This window comes from Muscardinus avellanarius (assembly GCF_963383645.1).
Source record: "Muscardinus avellanarius genome assembly, chromosome: 3".
Taxonomy (NCBI): Eukaryota; Metazoa; Chordata; class Mammalia; order Rodentia; family Gliridae; genus Muscardinus; species Muscardinus avellanarius.
Window position 1 is genome coordinate 114,684,080 of NC_137788.1, and position 16,137 is coordinate 114,700,216.

General features: G+C 48.3%; 1 protein-coding gene across 1 annotated transcript in view; it reads right to left on the minus strand.

The window, feature by feature from the left end:
• Positions 1 to 15,689: 15,689 nt before the first annotated feature.
• Positions 15,690 to 16,137, minus strand: part of IL6R (interleukin 6 receptor) — a gene marked incomplete at its 3' end in the record, with an annotated part of 48,354 nt that continues 47,906 nt past the window's right edge. The window contains exon 12 of the mRNA XM_080691583.1: positions 15,690 to 15,845. Within this exon, the coding sequence (XP_080547709.1) occupies positions 15,690 to 15,845 (156 nt within the window). The remainder of the gene's footprint in view (positions 15,846 to 16,137) is intronic.

Genomic DNA, 16,137 nt, shown 5'->3' on the forward strand with positions numbered 1-16,137 from the left:
AATGTTCCAGCAGCCTGCTACTTGTCCCCAGGATGCGTGGTCTCTGAGCAAACCATCAAAAACTTGGCTTTTTACCTGTGCGCGTGTGGACTGGACGAGTATGTCCTCTTGGAACCCTTACATGAACAATAGAAAATGTTAACAGGGGCAAGAAAGCTGTTATAGCCCGGCGTGGTGGCGCGCACCTGTCACCCCGGTACTTGGGAGGCTGAGAGAGGAGGATCGCAGGTTCGAGGATAGCCTCAGCAACGTAGCAAGACAAGACTCTCGGCAGCCCAGCGAGACCCTGTTTCAAAATAAAAAGAGCTCGGGGTGTAGCTTGGAGGTAGAATGCCCTGGTTGCAGTCCCCAGTACACCACACACACACACACACACACACACACACACACTATAAATTTCCACAACCATTTTCTTATTGGATAATCGTATGAAACCTTGGATATTTTTTGTTTTTGCCTTTGTACATTTTTGTTGCCATGGAATCGTCTTTAAGTTTTATCCCTAAAATTAGACTTGCTTTGTATTTTTAGTAAAAACAATTTTTAAAAATATATATATTTCTGGATCTGATTGTATGAACTGGGTCACTGAGAGTTTGCAAAGATGGTCTCCTATGCAGAGCAGACCAGTTCACTCTACAAAAGCATTCTGAGGCTTGGAAGGTGGGCCGGGTGGCTCACGCCTGCAATCTCAGCTACTCGGGAGGCCGAGGCAGGAGGGTCTCTGTTTGAGGCCAACCTTGGCAACTTGGCAAGACCCTGTCTCAAAAGAATTTTTGTTTGTTTGTTTGTTTTGGTGGTACTGGGGGTGGAACCCAGAGGCTTTCTACTTCCGGGCTATACTCCCAGACCCATTTTATATTTTATTTGGAAACAGGGTCTCACTGAAGAGCCTCACTAAGTAGCTGAGGCTGGCTTCGAACCTGCGCGATCCTCCTGTCTCAGCCTCCCGAGCGCGGGGATTACAAGCGTGCGCCGCCACGCCCGGCTTCAAAAGAAGAATTGAAAAGTCCTGGGGATGGATAGCTCAGTCTTGCCTGGCATGTGGGAAACCCAGTTCAGTGAAACCTTGCAAGTACAAGGTCCAATCCCCAGGACTGAGGGGAATCAAAAGATTTCAAGATTGTCTCCAACTACTATTCCTTAAGATATTAAATTAATAGCTCATAGCATTGTATCTTTGTGATTTATCGTGAACTTATATTACCAATATATTTACTGTGAGAAACCCCCTTGGGACCGGAGTACTGTGAGGATTTTGTGGTCGGCGGCTGTTGTAAGCAGAACTCAGCAGATGTGCTGGCTCTGGAGGCCACAACTTGGTCCTCAGAACTGGTCCCCAGCAGGTCCGTGGACTGTCGTCAATGGAAATTTAACTTGCCTAGCTTCTCTCAAATAATCATTTTCAGCCGGGCGTGGTGGCGCGCGCTTGTAATCCCCGCGCTCGGGAGGCTGAGACAGGAGGATCGCACAGGTTCGAAGCCAGCCTCAGCTACTTAGTGAGACCCTCTGCAACTCAGTGAGACCCTGTTTCCAAATAAAATATAAAATAGGTCTGGGAGTATAGCCCGGAGGTAGAAAGCCTCTGGGTTCCACCCCCAGTACACCAAAAAAAAAAAAAAAAAAAAAAAAATCATTTTCAAATGACTTGGTTGATTTGGTAGAAAACATATTTTCCTAGTCACTACCATATGACTTTTCTGATTTAAGGTTTGCAAATTTTATGTTGGTGTTTCACTTGAAATCTTAAGCCAAGGAGTTGTATGTTCTTTGATTTTAAAAAGTTGAGAGGAGAGCCGGGCATGGTGGCCCGCACCGGTCCACCCAGGATTTGAGAGGCTGAGAGAGGAGGATTGCAGGTTTGAGGCCAGCCTCAGCAATTTAGCAAGACCATGTTTCAACAAAAAATAAAAAGGGCTGGGCGTGGAGCTCAGAGGTAGAATGTCCCTAGGTTAGAACCCCAGTACCAAAAAATAAAAAAAATTCAAAGTTGAGAGGAACTTTTCCTCACTGGAGCTCAATTATTTTATTAATAAAGAATGTTTCATTTTTAAAGTCTTAGTAGAATGGTTTAAATGTGTATCGATTGGTTCTTGTACTTTATCTTCAGTACAAGTTTTTTTTTTCCAAGTTTTCAGCATCTACAGTTCCGATCCTATTCAACAAATATTTATCTTGTACATACACATTATTCAACGGGGGAGACTTATTTTTCGTTCAATGTTCTAGCGATGAGACCTTAGTTTTTACTTAACCTTATTCTACAATGGAAACACAGCAATTGCCTTACCTTTAATAAATGTTGAAAGCTTTATGAACTTTCTCCTCGTGCACTACATGATTTTTGGCCCATCCCCAGCAACCATGGTGGATACGCGGTGGAATCGCGTTTAGAAAGCAGACCTGACGCTTTCCGTGTGGATCGAGCTTCTGTCCTAAGCGTGGGAGTCTGCTTCCTCTGTTTTTCTGCGACAGCAAAGCTATTTTCTTTACATAATTAAAAGTGAAGGGGTTGGGAGCGGGGCGTGGTGGCGCACGCTTGTCATCCCAGCGCTCGGGAGGCTGAGGCAGGAGGATCGCGGTTCGTGGCCAGCCTCAGCTACTTAGTGAGGCCCTCTGCAACTGTGAGACCCTGTTTCAAAAATAAAAAAATAAAAAAATCGGGTTCTGGGTGTGGTTTAGAGGTAGAATGGTCCTGGGTTCCATCCCCAGTGCCGCAAAAAATAAATAAAAAAAGTGAGCTGGGCGTGGTGGCGCACGCTTGTAATCCCCGCGCTTGGGAGGCTGAGACAGGAGGATCGCACAGGTTCGAAGCCAGCCTCAGCTACTTAGTGAGGCTCTCGGCAACTTAGTGAGACCCTGTTTCCAAATAAAATATAAAAAATAGGTCTGGGAGTATAGCCCAGAGGTAGAAAGCCTCTGGGTTCCACCCCAAATACCACCAATAAATAAATAAATAAATAAATAAATAATAAAATAAGTAAAGGGGATGGGATGTTTCTATGCAGTCTGGTTGCTTCACAATTGTACAGGAGGCTAAAATAAGCAGGAATATGGTAAATCAGAAGGCTTGGGGAGAGGCAACTATTAAGCTACTATTTTCTTCTTGGGTTGTGACCGACACAGCTAAGTGTGGCGTAAAGTACCGTATGTTCTAGAAACAATTGGACCCCGCAGGCGTCCCTAATGGCTTCCTCGTTAAGCCTCCTGGGCCAGCTGATCTGAAACGATTGCGCCTCTTCTCTCTCTGTTCTGGCTGGAAACTCTACAGGAGTTTTTTCCCATAGTCTCCATCCTCTCCAGGTCGTTCTGGCTCTTTCTGGAGAGAATGGCGTCTTCCGGTGAGCTCCTCCTCGCCCGCCTTGGGTTTTGCCTCCCCAGCCCCGTGGAGAAGGCCCCTTTGTCACAGCGGCCTGCTGCAGCTGGCTCTGATCCTGGGTTACCGGTGGTGTCTCTGGCTCGGTTTAGGTCTGTAAGAACAGAGGAGCCGGGCGTGGCGGCGCACGCTTGTAACCCCGGCATTCGGGAGGTGAGACAGGAGGATCGCAGTTCGCGGACAGCCTCAGCTTCTTAGTGAGACCCTTTGCAACTCAGTGAGACCTTGTTTCAAAGTAAACAATAAAAAATAGGGCTGGGGGTGGTGGCACATGCTTGTAATCCCCGCGCTTGGGAGGCTGAGACAGGAGGATCCCACGGGTTCGAAGCCAGCCTTCAGCTATTCAGTGAGGCACTCAGCAACTTAGTGAGACCCTGTTTCCAAATAAAATAGAAAATAGGTCTGGGGTTCCATCCCCAGTACCACCAAAATAAATAAATAAAGATTTAAAAATTGGGCTGGGGGTGTAGCTCAGAGGTAGAGTGCCTCTGGGTTCCATTCCTTGTACCACAAAAATAAATAATAAATAAATAAATAAATAAATAAAATAGGAGTTAAGTAACGGAGATATTTTAATATGTATACAAAAAGGCAAGTATCAATATGCCTAGTGTGTGCGTGCTTGCGTGTGTGTGTGTGTGTGTGTGTGTGACTGAGGTTGAACACAGAGGCATTCTACCTCCAAGCTATACCCTCAACCCTATTTGATTTTTTATTTGGAAACAGGGGTCTCCCTAAGTTTCTGAGGCTGGCCTCAAACCTGTGATTCTCCTGTCTTAGCCTCACAAACTATTAGAATTAAAAGTGTGTGCCACCGTGCCCACTGCACCCAGCTAGAAGTTTTTTGAAGTTATTTATAGAAGCCTCCTTTGCAATTATTATAGAAAGAGCCGTTACCCCTTGGTGTTTAAAATCTGTACCTGGCTGAATTGATGTTCAGTTTTTGGCCTCTGCTGCAGGATGGGGAGGTGGACAGGGGATGCCGATTGTTACCAAGGCAGGGGGAAAGTTGTCCTGCGTGTTGAACCTGTCATTAGCCCTTGGTTTCGCAGCTGGACGCATCTTAACCTTTTAATTCAGAACAACAACTATGAAATATTCTTCAGCTGCTTTTCAAACGAAGGGTGTTCTTTCTATTCTATTAAAATGCGTTCTTCAAAGGTTCGTGTCCCCCCAAAAGCGATGCCGTGTAAGAGTTTCCGTCTCCTGCTATGATTTTGGTATTTAGTACGATGGATTTTGTCAAGACCTTTCTTGCGGAGATGTCTCCTTCCTTAGCAGTTCCTTTTCTGTTTTCCATCGCCATTGCGTAACCTAAGATCTGTTTAGAACCTCTTCTCCTTGGCAATTTTTGCCTCCCACTTGGAGAACCCGGTGGACCCCGTGGAATGAAAGGTGGTGCGTGGCTGCCATCTAGTGGACGGACGGCCAACTGCGGTTGGGAAAACCAGCTGTGTGGTTCGGGGAAGGGTTTTCTGATGACGGTCCATAAAGGGGAAAAAATGATGACACAGCAGTTGCCATCTCGAAATATGTCCTTTCCTGCGGAAAGGGTGGTTCGAAGCCTCACGTAGCTGGATCGTGCCGTTTAGGCAGCTGATCGTTGAGACAGACGGCACATTTTGTCAAGTTTTTAACCACAGGTTTCTTAGGGTGTTTTTTTTTTGTTTGTTTATTTTTATTGGGGGGATTTAACATTTTAAATATCAGCTAATCCATTGCTTTGCATTTTAAAAAGTATTTGAAAACTGTATGTAATACAGGTGCTGCCTATTGGTTGAGCCTGGGTAATTTATATTGTATCAGAAATGTTTTACTAAATTTCTGGATGTATTCCAGCCTAGGCTGCGTGCCCTCCCAAAGATGGTTTACTCTGAAATGAAACCCTAAATAAACATTCTGCCAAGAAAACCGAAGTGGGTTTGCTTGATTTGGTGAGTTTGGAGAAACGCCTCGGTTCATAAAAAGGGCCTCTTGTACTAATGGCCGCAGGACAGCGTCACGATCCCTGCTGACCAAGCGCTTGAACAAACCACTGAGCGGCCCAGATCTGATTGTTTTTTATTTTTATTTTTTTTTCAGTTCACCTTAAGAGTCTTTCTGCTCTTTTCCTTCCCCAATACAGCGTAGCATGGTGTGGGGCTGGGGGCTTAGGCGGCAGAGACCCCGCCTGCTGTGCCTTGGGCTTGAGCCCAGCGCCGCAGAAAACAGGCCCACAGGGTGGCCGCGCCGCCGGACTCCCCTGGCCCATCTCCTGAGTGTGTGTGTTCTCATCCCACTCCGAACATCAGCACCACGCTGTGTTTGTTATTATCATTGTTATTAAGACACTTGCCCCATCCCACCTGCCGGATTTGGTGCTTTATTTTATTTTATTTATTTATTTATATTTTTGGTGGTACTGGGGTTCCTGGAAGCCCTTCTACCTCCGGGCTACACTCCCAGACCTATTTTTACATTTTTATTTGGAAACAGGGTCTGCGCGATCTTCCTGTCTCTGCCTCCCAAGCGCGGGGATTACAAGTGTGCGCCACCACGCCCGGCTTTATTCTTTATTTTGGAACAGGGTCTCCCTGAGTTGCAGAGGACCTCACTAAGTAGCTGAGGCTGTCCTCGAACTGTGATCACCCTGTCTCAGCTTCTGAAATACTGGGATGACAAGCGTGCGCCACCACACCTGGCTAAAATCTATATTTTTAAGAAACTACCAGGTGGTTTTGGTACAAAGTCACGGCTGAGATATCACCTAAAAATGTATAAAGCCATTTTAACACTTTTTTTTATTGTTGTTCTAGGGAATGAACCCAGAGAAATAAAATAGGGCTGGGGGTGTAGCTCAGAAGCATTCTACCTCCAAGATATACTCCCAGCCCAATTTTATTTCTTATTTGGAAACAGAGTCTCACTTGGTTGCTGAGAGCCAAAGCTGTCTTTGAACCCGCGATCTCAGCCTCCCAAGTACTGGGCACGCACCACCATGCCCACTTTATGCAAAGTCATTTTAGATCCTAGAAGAAGGGTATGCTATTGAGCCTGGGAATCAAATTTATAATTTTATTATCTGGGCATGATGGCTGATGCCTGTAATCCCAGTATTGGGAGGCTGAGATAGGAGGATTGCCGGTTCAAGGACAGCCTCAGCAAGTAGTGAGACCCTCTGCAACCAAATGAAACCTGTTTCAAAATAAAAAATGAAATGGGGCTGGGGATATAGCTCACAGTTAGAATGCCCACTTTTAATCTCCAGTACGCCAAAAATAGAAAAGAAAAACAGCAGTTAAGAATCAGATTGGGAGACACAGGCTGTAACCACAGTTCTTGAGAGGCTGACACAGGAGGATGGCAGGTTGCAGGCTAGTGGCGGCGCACGCTTGTCATCCCAGCATTCGGGAGGCTGAGATCGGAGGATCATGGTTCACCGACAGCCTCAGCTACTTAGGGAGGCCCTCGGCAACTCAGTGAGACCCTGTTTCAAAAGAAAGAATAGACCGGGCGAGGTGGCGCACGCTTGTAATCCTCGCACTTGGGAGGTGGAGACAGGAGGATCGCGCAGGTTCGAAGCCAGCCGCGCGCGCTGGCTTAGGAGACCCTGTTTCCAAATAAAAATGTAAAAAATAGGTCTGGGAGTGTAGCCCGGAGGCTGGAGGTAGAAGGGCTTCTAGGAACCCCAGTACCACCAAAAAGAAAGAAAGAAAGAAAGAAAGAAAGAAAGAAAGAAAGAAAGAATAAAAAATAGAGCAGGGGTGTAGCTCAGGGCAGAATGTCCCTGGGTTTCATCCCCAGTACACAAAATCAATCAATCAATCAATCAATCAATCAATCAATCAATCAATCAAGGGGCATAGCTCAGTGGTAGAATGCTCTGGGTTAAGACACAGTCACACACACACACACACACACACACACACACACACACACACACTCTCACTTGGTCATAATTTCCATTGACCATTTACATAAATTGCCACCAGGTGGTACCAGCGCCTGTTGATTTTTGGCCATCTGTGTTTAAGAGGAAGTTTGTATTGAGAAATGTCCTCCTTCCTCCACTAGAGCGATCAGAATAACATCTTTCAAATGTCAGATTGCTAGGTGTGGCAGCACAGGCCCGTAATCTTAATCCTTAGGAGTTGAAGATAAAATGCTGACAGGTTCGAGGCAGCCTCGGCCACGAAGACCCTACGTCAAAATAAAAACTGAGATGGGGCTGGGGGTGTAGCTCAGAGCTAGAAAGCCCTCTGAGTTCAATCCCCAGTACTGCCCCCCCCAAAACAGATTTACATAAAAGCCCAGTACTTGGAAGGCTGAGACAGGAGGATCACAGGTTCAAGGACAGCGTCGACAATTTAGCAAGGCCGTTTCCAAATAAATAAAATAGCGGGGGGTGCAGGTCAGAGATAGAATGCCCCCCAGATCCGATCCCCAGTACCACCAAAAAAATAAAATAAAATAAAAACTTGACTTGCTGCACTCTGCTGAATAAACACTTTTTCTTTCTCTCTTTCTCTCTCTCTTTCTCTCTTTCCTTTCTTTCTTCCTTCCTTCTTGTGGTACTAGAGATGGAACCCAGGCATTCTCAGCCCTATTTTTATTCTTTTTTTTTCTTTTTTTTTTTTTTTTTTGGTGGTTCCTGGAAGCCCTTCTACCTCGGGGCTACACTCCCAGACCTATTTTTACATTTTCATTTTGGAAACAGGGTCTCCTAAGCCAGGGCGCGGCTGGCTTCGAACCTGCGCGATCCTCCTGTCTCCGCCTCCCAAGCGCGGGGATTACAAGCGTGCGCAACCACGCCCGGCTCTTTATTCTTTATTTTAAAACAGGGTCTCACTGAGTTGCAGAGGGCCTCACTAGTAGCTGAGGCTGTCCGCGAACCGCGATCCTCCTGTCTCAGCCTCTCGAATACTGGGATTACAAGCATGTGCCACCACGCCCGGCTTTTGTTTATTTATTTATTTTTTTTATTATAATACAGGGTCTCCCTAAGTTACCATGTGTAGCCTGCAACCTGGGATCCTCCTGTCTCAGTCTCCGCCTCTCAAGTACAGGGATTACAGGCCTGTGTCACCATGCCCGGTTTGATTTTTTTTTTTTTTTTAAGTACTGGGATGGACCCCAGGAGCATTGTACCTCCCAGCTACATACCCAGCCCTATTTTTTATTCTTTGTTTTGAAACAGGATCTCACTGAGTTGCAGAGGGCCTCACTTTGTAGCTAAGGCTGGCCTCTATTTCAAGCGTGCGCTACCACGCCCCGCTTCCGGTCTGATTCTTTTTTGTGTGTGTGTGGTATTGGGGTAGAACCCAGAGGCTTTTCTACCTCCGGGCTATACTACCAGACCTTTTATATTTTATTTGGAAACGGGGTCTCACTAAGTTGCCGAGAGCCTCACTAAGTACCTGAGGCTGGCTTCGAACCCGTGCGATCCTCCTGTCTCAGCCTCCCAAGCGCGGGGATTACAAGCCTGCGCCACCACGCCCGGCTTCCGGTCTGATTCTTTTGTGTGTGTGTGTGGTACTGGGGTAGAACCCAGAGGCTTTTCTACCTCCGGGCTATACTCCCAGACCTTTTATATTTTATTTGGAAACAGGGTCTCACTAAGTTGCCGAGAGCCTCACTAAGTAGCTGAGGCTGGCTTCGAACCTGCGTGATCCTCCTGTCTCAGCCTCCCAAGCGCGGGGATTACAAGCCTGCGCCACCACGCCCGGCTTCCGGTCTGATTCTTAACTGCTGTTTTCTTTTCTTTTCCTTTCCTTTCTTTTCTTTGGTGTACTAGAGATTAAACTCAGGCATTCTAACTTTGAGCTACACCCCCATTTTACTCTATTTTGAAACAGAGTTTTGTTAGATTGCTGATAGTCTCACTACTTGCTGAGGCTGGCCTTGAACCTGCGATCCTCCTGTCTCAGCCTCCCAAGTACTGGGTTTACAGGCATGCACCTACCACACCTGGTTTAACTGCTTTTTCTACTTTCCCCTTGAGAGAGCAAAACTGGCCTTCAGAACTCTTCACATTTGAAGAACATAATTATAGAGTCAAAGAGTACTAAATTAGTCACCTGGTTTTAGTTTGCAAAGGAAAAATGTTTAAATGAAAGGCAGATTCACAACCAGGCGTGGTGGTGCACGCCTGTCTTTCGAGTCCTTGGGAAGCTGAGACAGGAAGATCACAGGTTAGAGGCCAGCCTCAGCAACTTAGCGAGACCCTCTCTTAAGCCAAAAAATAATATAAAGGGTCGTAGCTCTGTGATCGTGTGTTCAATTCCCAGTAACACATACAAGAAGAAGGAAGAAGATACTAATGCATGTTACAACACCTCCATGAAGGCCGGGCGCGCACGCTTATCATCCCAGCATTCGTGAGGCTGAGACGGGAGAATCGCGGTTCGCTGCGAGCCTCAGCTACTTAGTGAGGCCTTTTGCAACTCAGGGAGACCTTGTTTCAAAATAAAGAATAAAAAACCGGGCTGGGGGTGGAGCTCTGAGGTAAAATGCCCCTGGGTTCCATCCCCAGTACCGCTAAATAAATAAATAAATAAAAATAAACTTCCATGAGGACAGAGAGCCAAGCGGGCCTCTCTGCTAACCTCAGACATGGCAGGTGGAATCTGCAGAGAGAGGAGAAATACTGCTTACTGGGCACAGAGCTTCTGTTTGGGGTGCTGGAACCGCCCCAGGAACCCAGGAGAGGCCCCAGGCGTAACCAGGCGGTGTGGAACCCCGCAGCCCGCGTGAACTCTGGGAGTGAATCCGGCTCTCGGCACCAAGGAGGCCCACCCCGAGGAGTCGGGTCACTTTCAAACTCACAAGTCGCTCCGGGATTTCTCCCACTTTGTCAATCAGGCAGCTGAGCTGCCGGGTTATCTTGACTCAAACTTGAAACACTTCCTCCACGACATTTCTGAAATGATTCAGCGAGCCTTCTGATTTATGTGCATAAATAAACAGGATTACTCCTGGGGATTAATTATATAAAGACAGCCATTACACAATGTGCCCGTGAACACCAATTTGTTTATCCAGGCCTCCACCGGTCCACTGTTGACAGGTAAGAAATGTTTTCGGCCGGGCGTGGTGACGCACGCTTGTAATCCCCGCGCTTGGGAGGCGGAGACAGGAGGATCATGCGCGGGTTCGAGGCCAGCCTCACTGGCTTAAGAGACCCTGTTTCCAAATAAAATATATAAAATAGGTCTGGGAGTGTAGCCTGGAGGTAGAAGGGTATCCAGGAACCCCAGTACCTTCAAAAAAAAAAAAAAAAAAAAGGGCTGGGTAGAGGCAGGTGTTGGTGGCGCATGCTTGTAATCCCAGTGCTTGGGAGGCTGAGACAGGAGGATCGCACAGGTTCAAAGCCAGCCTCAGCTACTTAGTGAGACCCTGTGTCCAAATAAAATACAGAATAGGTCTGGGAGTATAGCCCGGAGATAGAAAAGCCCCCGGGTTTCACCCCCAGTACCACAAAAAGAAAAAGAAAAAGAAAAAGGAACTTGCCAAGTTGCTGAAGTCCTAAATTGGTAAGACATTTTACCTCTGACCTATACCCCCAGCCCTTTTTCTTTCTTTCTTTCTCTTTCTTTCTTTCTTTCTTTCTTTCTTTCTTTCTTTCTTTCTTTCTTTTCTTTCTTTTGTGGTACTGGGGATGGAACCCAGAGGCATTCTACCTCCAAATGACACCCCCCAGGCCCTATTTCTTATTCTTTATTTTGAAACAGGGTCTCACTAAGTTGCAGAGGGCCTCACTAAGTAGCTGAGGCTGGCTTCAAACCTGCGCAATCTTCTTGTCTCAGCCTCCTAAACACCAGAATTACAAGAGTGCGCCACTACGCCCGGCTGCCCTTTTTATTTTTGAGACAGGGTCTCCCTAAGTTGCTGAGGGCCTCGCTAAATTGCTGAAGCTGGCCTCTAACCTACAACCCTCCTGTCTCAGCCTCCCAAGTACTGAGATGACAGGTGTGGGCCAGACTATAACTTTCAGTTTTGAGTTACATAATCTCTGGACTTCCCTGCAGCTTCCCCTCCCTGGCCCTGAAGGACATCTACCCACCAAGCACCCACCTGTTTTGAGGATGTGGACAGCTAAGACCCAAGAGACCCACACTCTTCCTCTCTACTGCCCTTTTCAGTAGGAATCAGAGTCCGCCTATGTAACAATCGAGAACATAGGGTGGCCTTTGCGACGCCCCCGCCCCGTAAGCAGTCATCTGGGGAATGGGGCCCTTCCTTTTCCTTCCCCACACTCATCTGGCAGCCATGCACACCCCCCTTTAAGAAATCTCAGGGCTCAGTTTCAAAAGCCTTTTGAGAGACTGCTACCGCCTTCTTGACCTTATTTGATTTCTTTCCCAAAGGTGCATCAATCCTGCATTAAGAAGATCCCCGTCCCCCTCCTCCATCCCCAGCAGGGCGTGGTGGCGCACACCTGTAACTCCAGTGCTTAGGAGACTGAGACAGGAGGATAACAGGTTTGAGGCCAGCCTCAGCAATATAGTGAGACTTTGTTTCAAAATAAAAAATAAAATAGGGCTGGTGGTGTAGCTTGGAGGTAGAATGCCCTCTGGGCTCCATCCCCAGCACCACACACACACACGAAAAGCCCCCCCCCCCCAAGAAAAAATAGTTCTGCTTAATCCCCCCTCTTGTCCCCCCCCACACCGTGTCTTTCCTTGACGTGACTTAGGTCCCAAAGCAAAACGACATCTCGAGCATGTTTTTAGAAATTATTTATTTCAAACATTTAAATTTTCACTTGAAATGCAAAACAGCTGGTAAAAAGGAAAAGCAGTAAAAAAAATATATATATATATCATTCTGACTGACGGTACAGACACCCGCCTTTGGTACTTGCTTCGTGGTAATGGCGGGTGGGGTCCCTTAAAACTCTTCTTTCTCTCCAGCAAAGTGACGTAGAGTTGAGGTATTGTACTTAGCTGATGTGATCTCTCCCCAGCAAGGTCTCTCTGTTGATTAGCGGCCTTGCTACGAGCTGTTCCAGTCTTTTCCTTCCAAAGTAGATATCTGTCCGAGCATATGTTCCTTAATAATCATTAGGGTTGTCATAGAAACTCCCCGAAGCTGGCGCCCAGCCACGCCGGGACGCGAGGCTGGACGGACTCTTTGGGCTGCTCAGGAGACCAGAGCCAGCGGGGCTGCATCCTCCAGCCACAGCCCCGCGGCGTAGGAAGGGACCACGGGCTGCTCTTCCTGCTCCAAATAAGGGCAGATTTCTCGCCAACCCCACCTGGAGCTGGGCGTGGACATCAGTCCCAAGTAGGTCGGCCCCAAGGACCTTTAACGAGACCTAGGGCTCAGCGCCAAAGCCACTGGGTGGCTTGAGAAAGCCCACACCGTCGCCAGTGTCAGCCTGCCCCGCTGGGCTCTGCTATGTGGGCTCCTGACCCGGTCCAGCCAGCAGAGTCCACACCTGGCCAATTTCCTTTCTCCCAAGACAGCGGGGGAAATGGTGGCGTCTTCGCGTGAGCTCAAGGACCCATCTGCAAGGGCGAGAGCTCAGCAGGGCAAAGCAAGTCGTGTCCCCAAAGACCTCTGCTACCCCCTTGAAATATCGACAAAAACAAAAACATTTCATTAATGCTACAAGAAGAAAGAAGGGTCGCGTCACACCTGGATCCGGCGGGTTTCCGGCTTTGCCCACCTCCAGGATAGGCCTCTGTTTCATCTGTCTCTGTTACATTTTCTGCATTTCACATCTGGCCACACATCTGGGGCCGCAGGAGACAGCGACAGCTGGTGGGCCGCAGAATCCCATGGAAGTCGTAGATGGAGACCCACGTCCAGCCATTCAAGGGCTGGGCCCAGAGAGGACAACACCTTCCTTCATCGATTCTAGCTTATGAAAAATAAAGGCAAAAAGTCCCTCTTTGATACAAAAAAGGAAAAGAGAGAGGGGCAGTTCCATTACAATAATAATGAAGGCAATAACAACCCGGAGATCAAAGCTGCCCAGCTCTCCGAGGTAATGAACTGCCTGGATTTCACACCTTCCGCCAACACGGCCCGGGCTGACTTTGGTAATATTACGCGTGGGCAAAAATGTATAAAGAATTAAAGAACCGTGGGCACCGAAACACCTTTTCTCATGTGAATCCTTATTTCTCATATTTCCCTTTCACAGTATTTTTTTTTTCCCCCCAGAAGCTATACAGAGCAGGAAAAAAGAAAAGAAAAGAAAAAAAAAAAAGCCACCAACACCTGCTTGGCTTTAGGCAACTTATGATGTGTTGTCTAGGCAGCAACAGGGTCTTAAGTGTACTAAGCCATCGATGCAAATCACTACTTCTCTAGATAGTAATCCCTTAGGCTGGTGAGGTGGCGCACACTTGTAACCCAGCCCTTGGGAGGCTGAGACAGGAGGATCGCAGAATTGAGGCCAGCTTCGGCAATTTAGTGATACCCTGTTGCAAAATAAAATAGGGCTGGGGGTGGAGCTCAGAGATAGAACACCCCCTGGGCTCAATCTCCAGTACCAAAAATAAATTTAAAAAGATAGTAACCCCCTGAGCCTGGCAAACAAACACTAAATAAAACATGGTGGCTTTCACACTCTGTCCCTTGTGTGTTGCTGGTGTTTTTTAGTTTTTCCTAAAAGGGTAAATTACTAGAAAAATGTTGTGGTCTGGCGAATCTAGGGTCTGTGGTTTCACCTGGTGACCACCGACGCCCCAGCAGGAAAGTCAACGGGTGTTTAGTCAAGGTGGCTGGCGGAGGGCTTCCCTCGGAGCCCAGGCCAATTCAAGGAACTGGGGGGAGAGAAAGGTAAGTAGGCAGGGAGTTTTTAAAAAGCAGGCTCACAGCTGGAGGGGCGGGGAGTTCCTCGAACCCTGCGGCTGCCTAGAAGAGGAAGGGGGGCACCCTACGCTTCCTACCCCCGCCCCCCCGGGGGAGCAGTCAGAAGCTGCCTTTCCCGTAAAGCAGAGAAGAGGCCGCCTATTTTTCTAGCTTGTAAGACAAAAACATAATACAGAATGAAACCAGAACCTCTACGACTGGAAAAAAATTTTTTCCTTCTCTTCCTCCATTTTTTTTTCCTTTTTTGCGATACTAGGGTTGAACCCAGGGCACTCTACCTCCGAGCTGCTCCCCCAGCCCTAATTTTTATTCTTTATTTTGAAACAGGGTCTCACTGAGTTGCAGAGGGCCGCACTAAGCAGCTCGAGGCTGGCCTTGACCGATCCTCCTGTCTCAGCCTCCCAAGTGCGCGCCACCGCGCCCGGTTCTAGTTTATTAAAAAGAAAATGAAAATACATTCTTCCCGGCTTTGTGTTTTTCTTTCACGTCAATGTCATCTTCCCAAATGCTCAGGTCCAGCTGAATCCGGAATCCACACAGCATATGAGAAGGGAAACAATTTTGCCCCCAGCGCTGGGAGAGATCCTCCCTTGGGGGAGTAGGTGGGGCGCAGGCAAAGGACATTGGCTTTCAGAGCCTGGGGTCCCCCAGCCGACAGGGGACCCTGAAGACCCTGTCCCCTCTTTGCTTCTGTCCTGAGATACACAGAGGCATCAAGCCAGTACAGTCGGCCTCGTGGTCAGCAAGTGCCTGGGGTCACGGTCAGCAACGTGCTAATGGGGAATGAATTATTATTATTATTTTTTTTTGGTGGTACTGGGAATGGAACACAGAGGCTTTCTACCTCCGGGCTACACTCCCAGACCCATTTTTTTTTATATTTTATTTGGAAGCAGGGTCTCGCTAAGTTGCTGAAAACCTCACTAAGCAGCTGAGGCTGGCTTCGAACCCGCGCGATCCTCCTGTCTCAGCCTCCCGAGCGCGGGGATTACAAGCGTGCGCCACCACGGCCGGCTTGGGAATGAATTATAATTTCACTTAAAGTCATCAGGCCCTGAGATATCTTTCACCACGATCCTTCACCCCCGAGGCAAGATTCTGTGGTTCACAGACCATCAAGGCGCTGGGGTTTTGAGAGCCCCGGTGGGAAGATGTGCTTGTGCGGTGAGCAGGAGCCCGGGGCGGGGAGCCCAGCCCCACCTGAGGCCGCAGCTGGCAGAGAGGGTCCGCGGGCTCTGGGTCACACCGCATCTTGTCTGCGCCCGGCACCTTCTCTCCTCTTGGAGTCTGAATTCGTTGCAACCCTTTTACACAGGGCATTTAGAAAGAGAGATTGAAAAACTCCATCACCTCTACCTTCTGGGCAGGTGCAGCAAGCCAGTTTGGGCCCAGCATGGAACTTTCCAGGAGGCTCTCTGCAGCGGGGCAGGTGCAGCTGAGGCCCGCGCCCTGGGCTGGGCTGAGCTAGAGGCCTTCCACCCAGCTGTCTGCCAAGGCGCCGCCCAGACATCTATCTGGGTAAGAAGTACTCGGAATTGTTGACGTCGTAAGGGCTCCGCGGGTCCCTGGCATCAGGTCGGCTGTGGCTGGACGCACCGTCGGGCCCAAGGTTGCTGGGGGGCACTGGCGGAGGCAGGAGGGGCAGAAACAGGACCGGGGGCTTGGACTGCACCAGAGGATGCGGCGGGGGCACGCTGCTCTTGCCCTCTCGCCCAGCCGGCGATCTCCACGTCCCCTTGAGCCTTTGCACAAACACACACACAGCCCAGATGTTATGTTTCCCTTTGAGAACCCCACAGAGAAAAATAAATAAATAAATAAATAATAAAACACCAACAGCTGAGCCGGGCGTGGTGGTGCACATTTGTAATCCCAGTACTTGGGAGGCTGAGACAGGAGGATCGCCCAGGTTCAAAGCCAGGCTCAGCTATTTAGTGAGGCTCTCAGCAACTTAACAA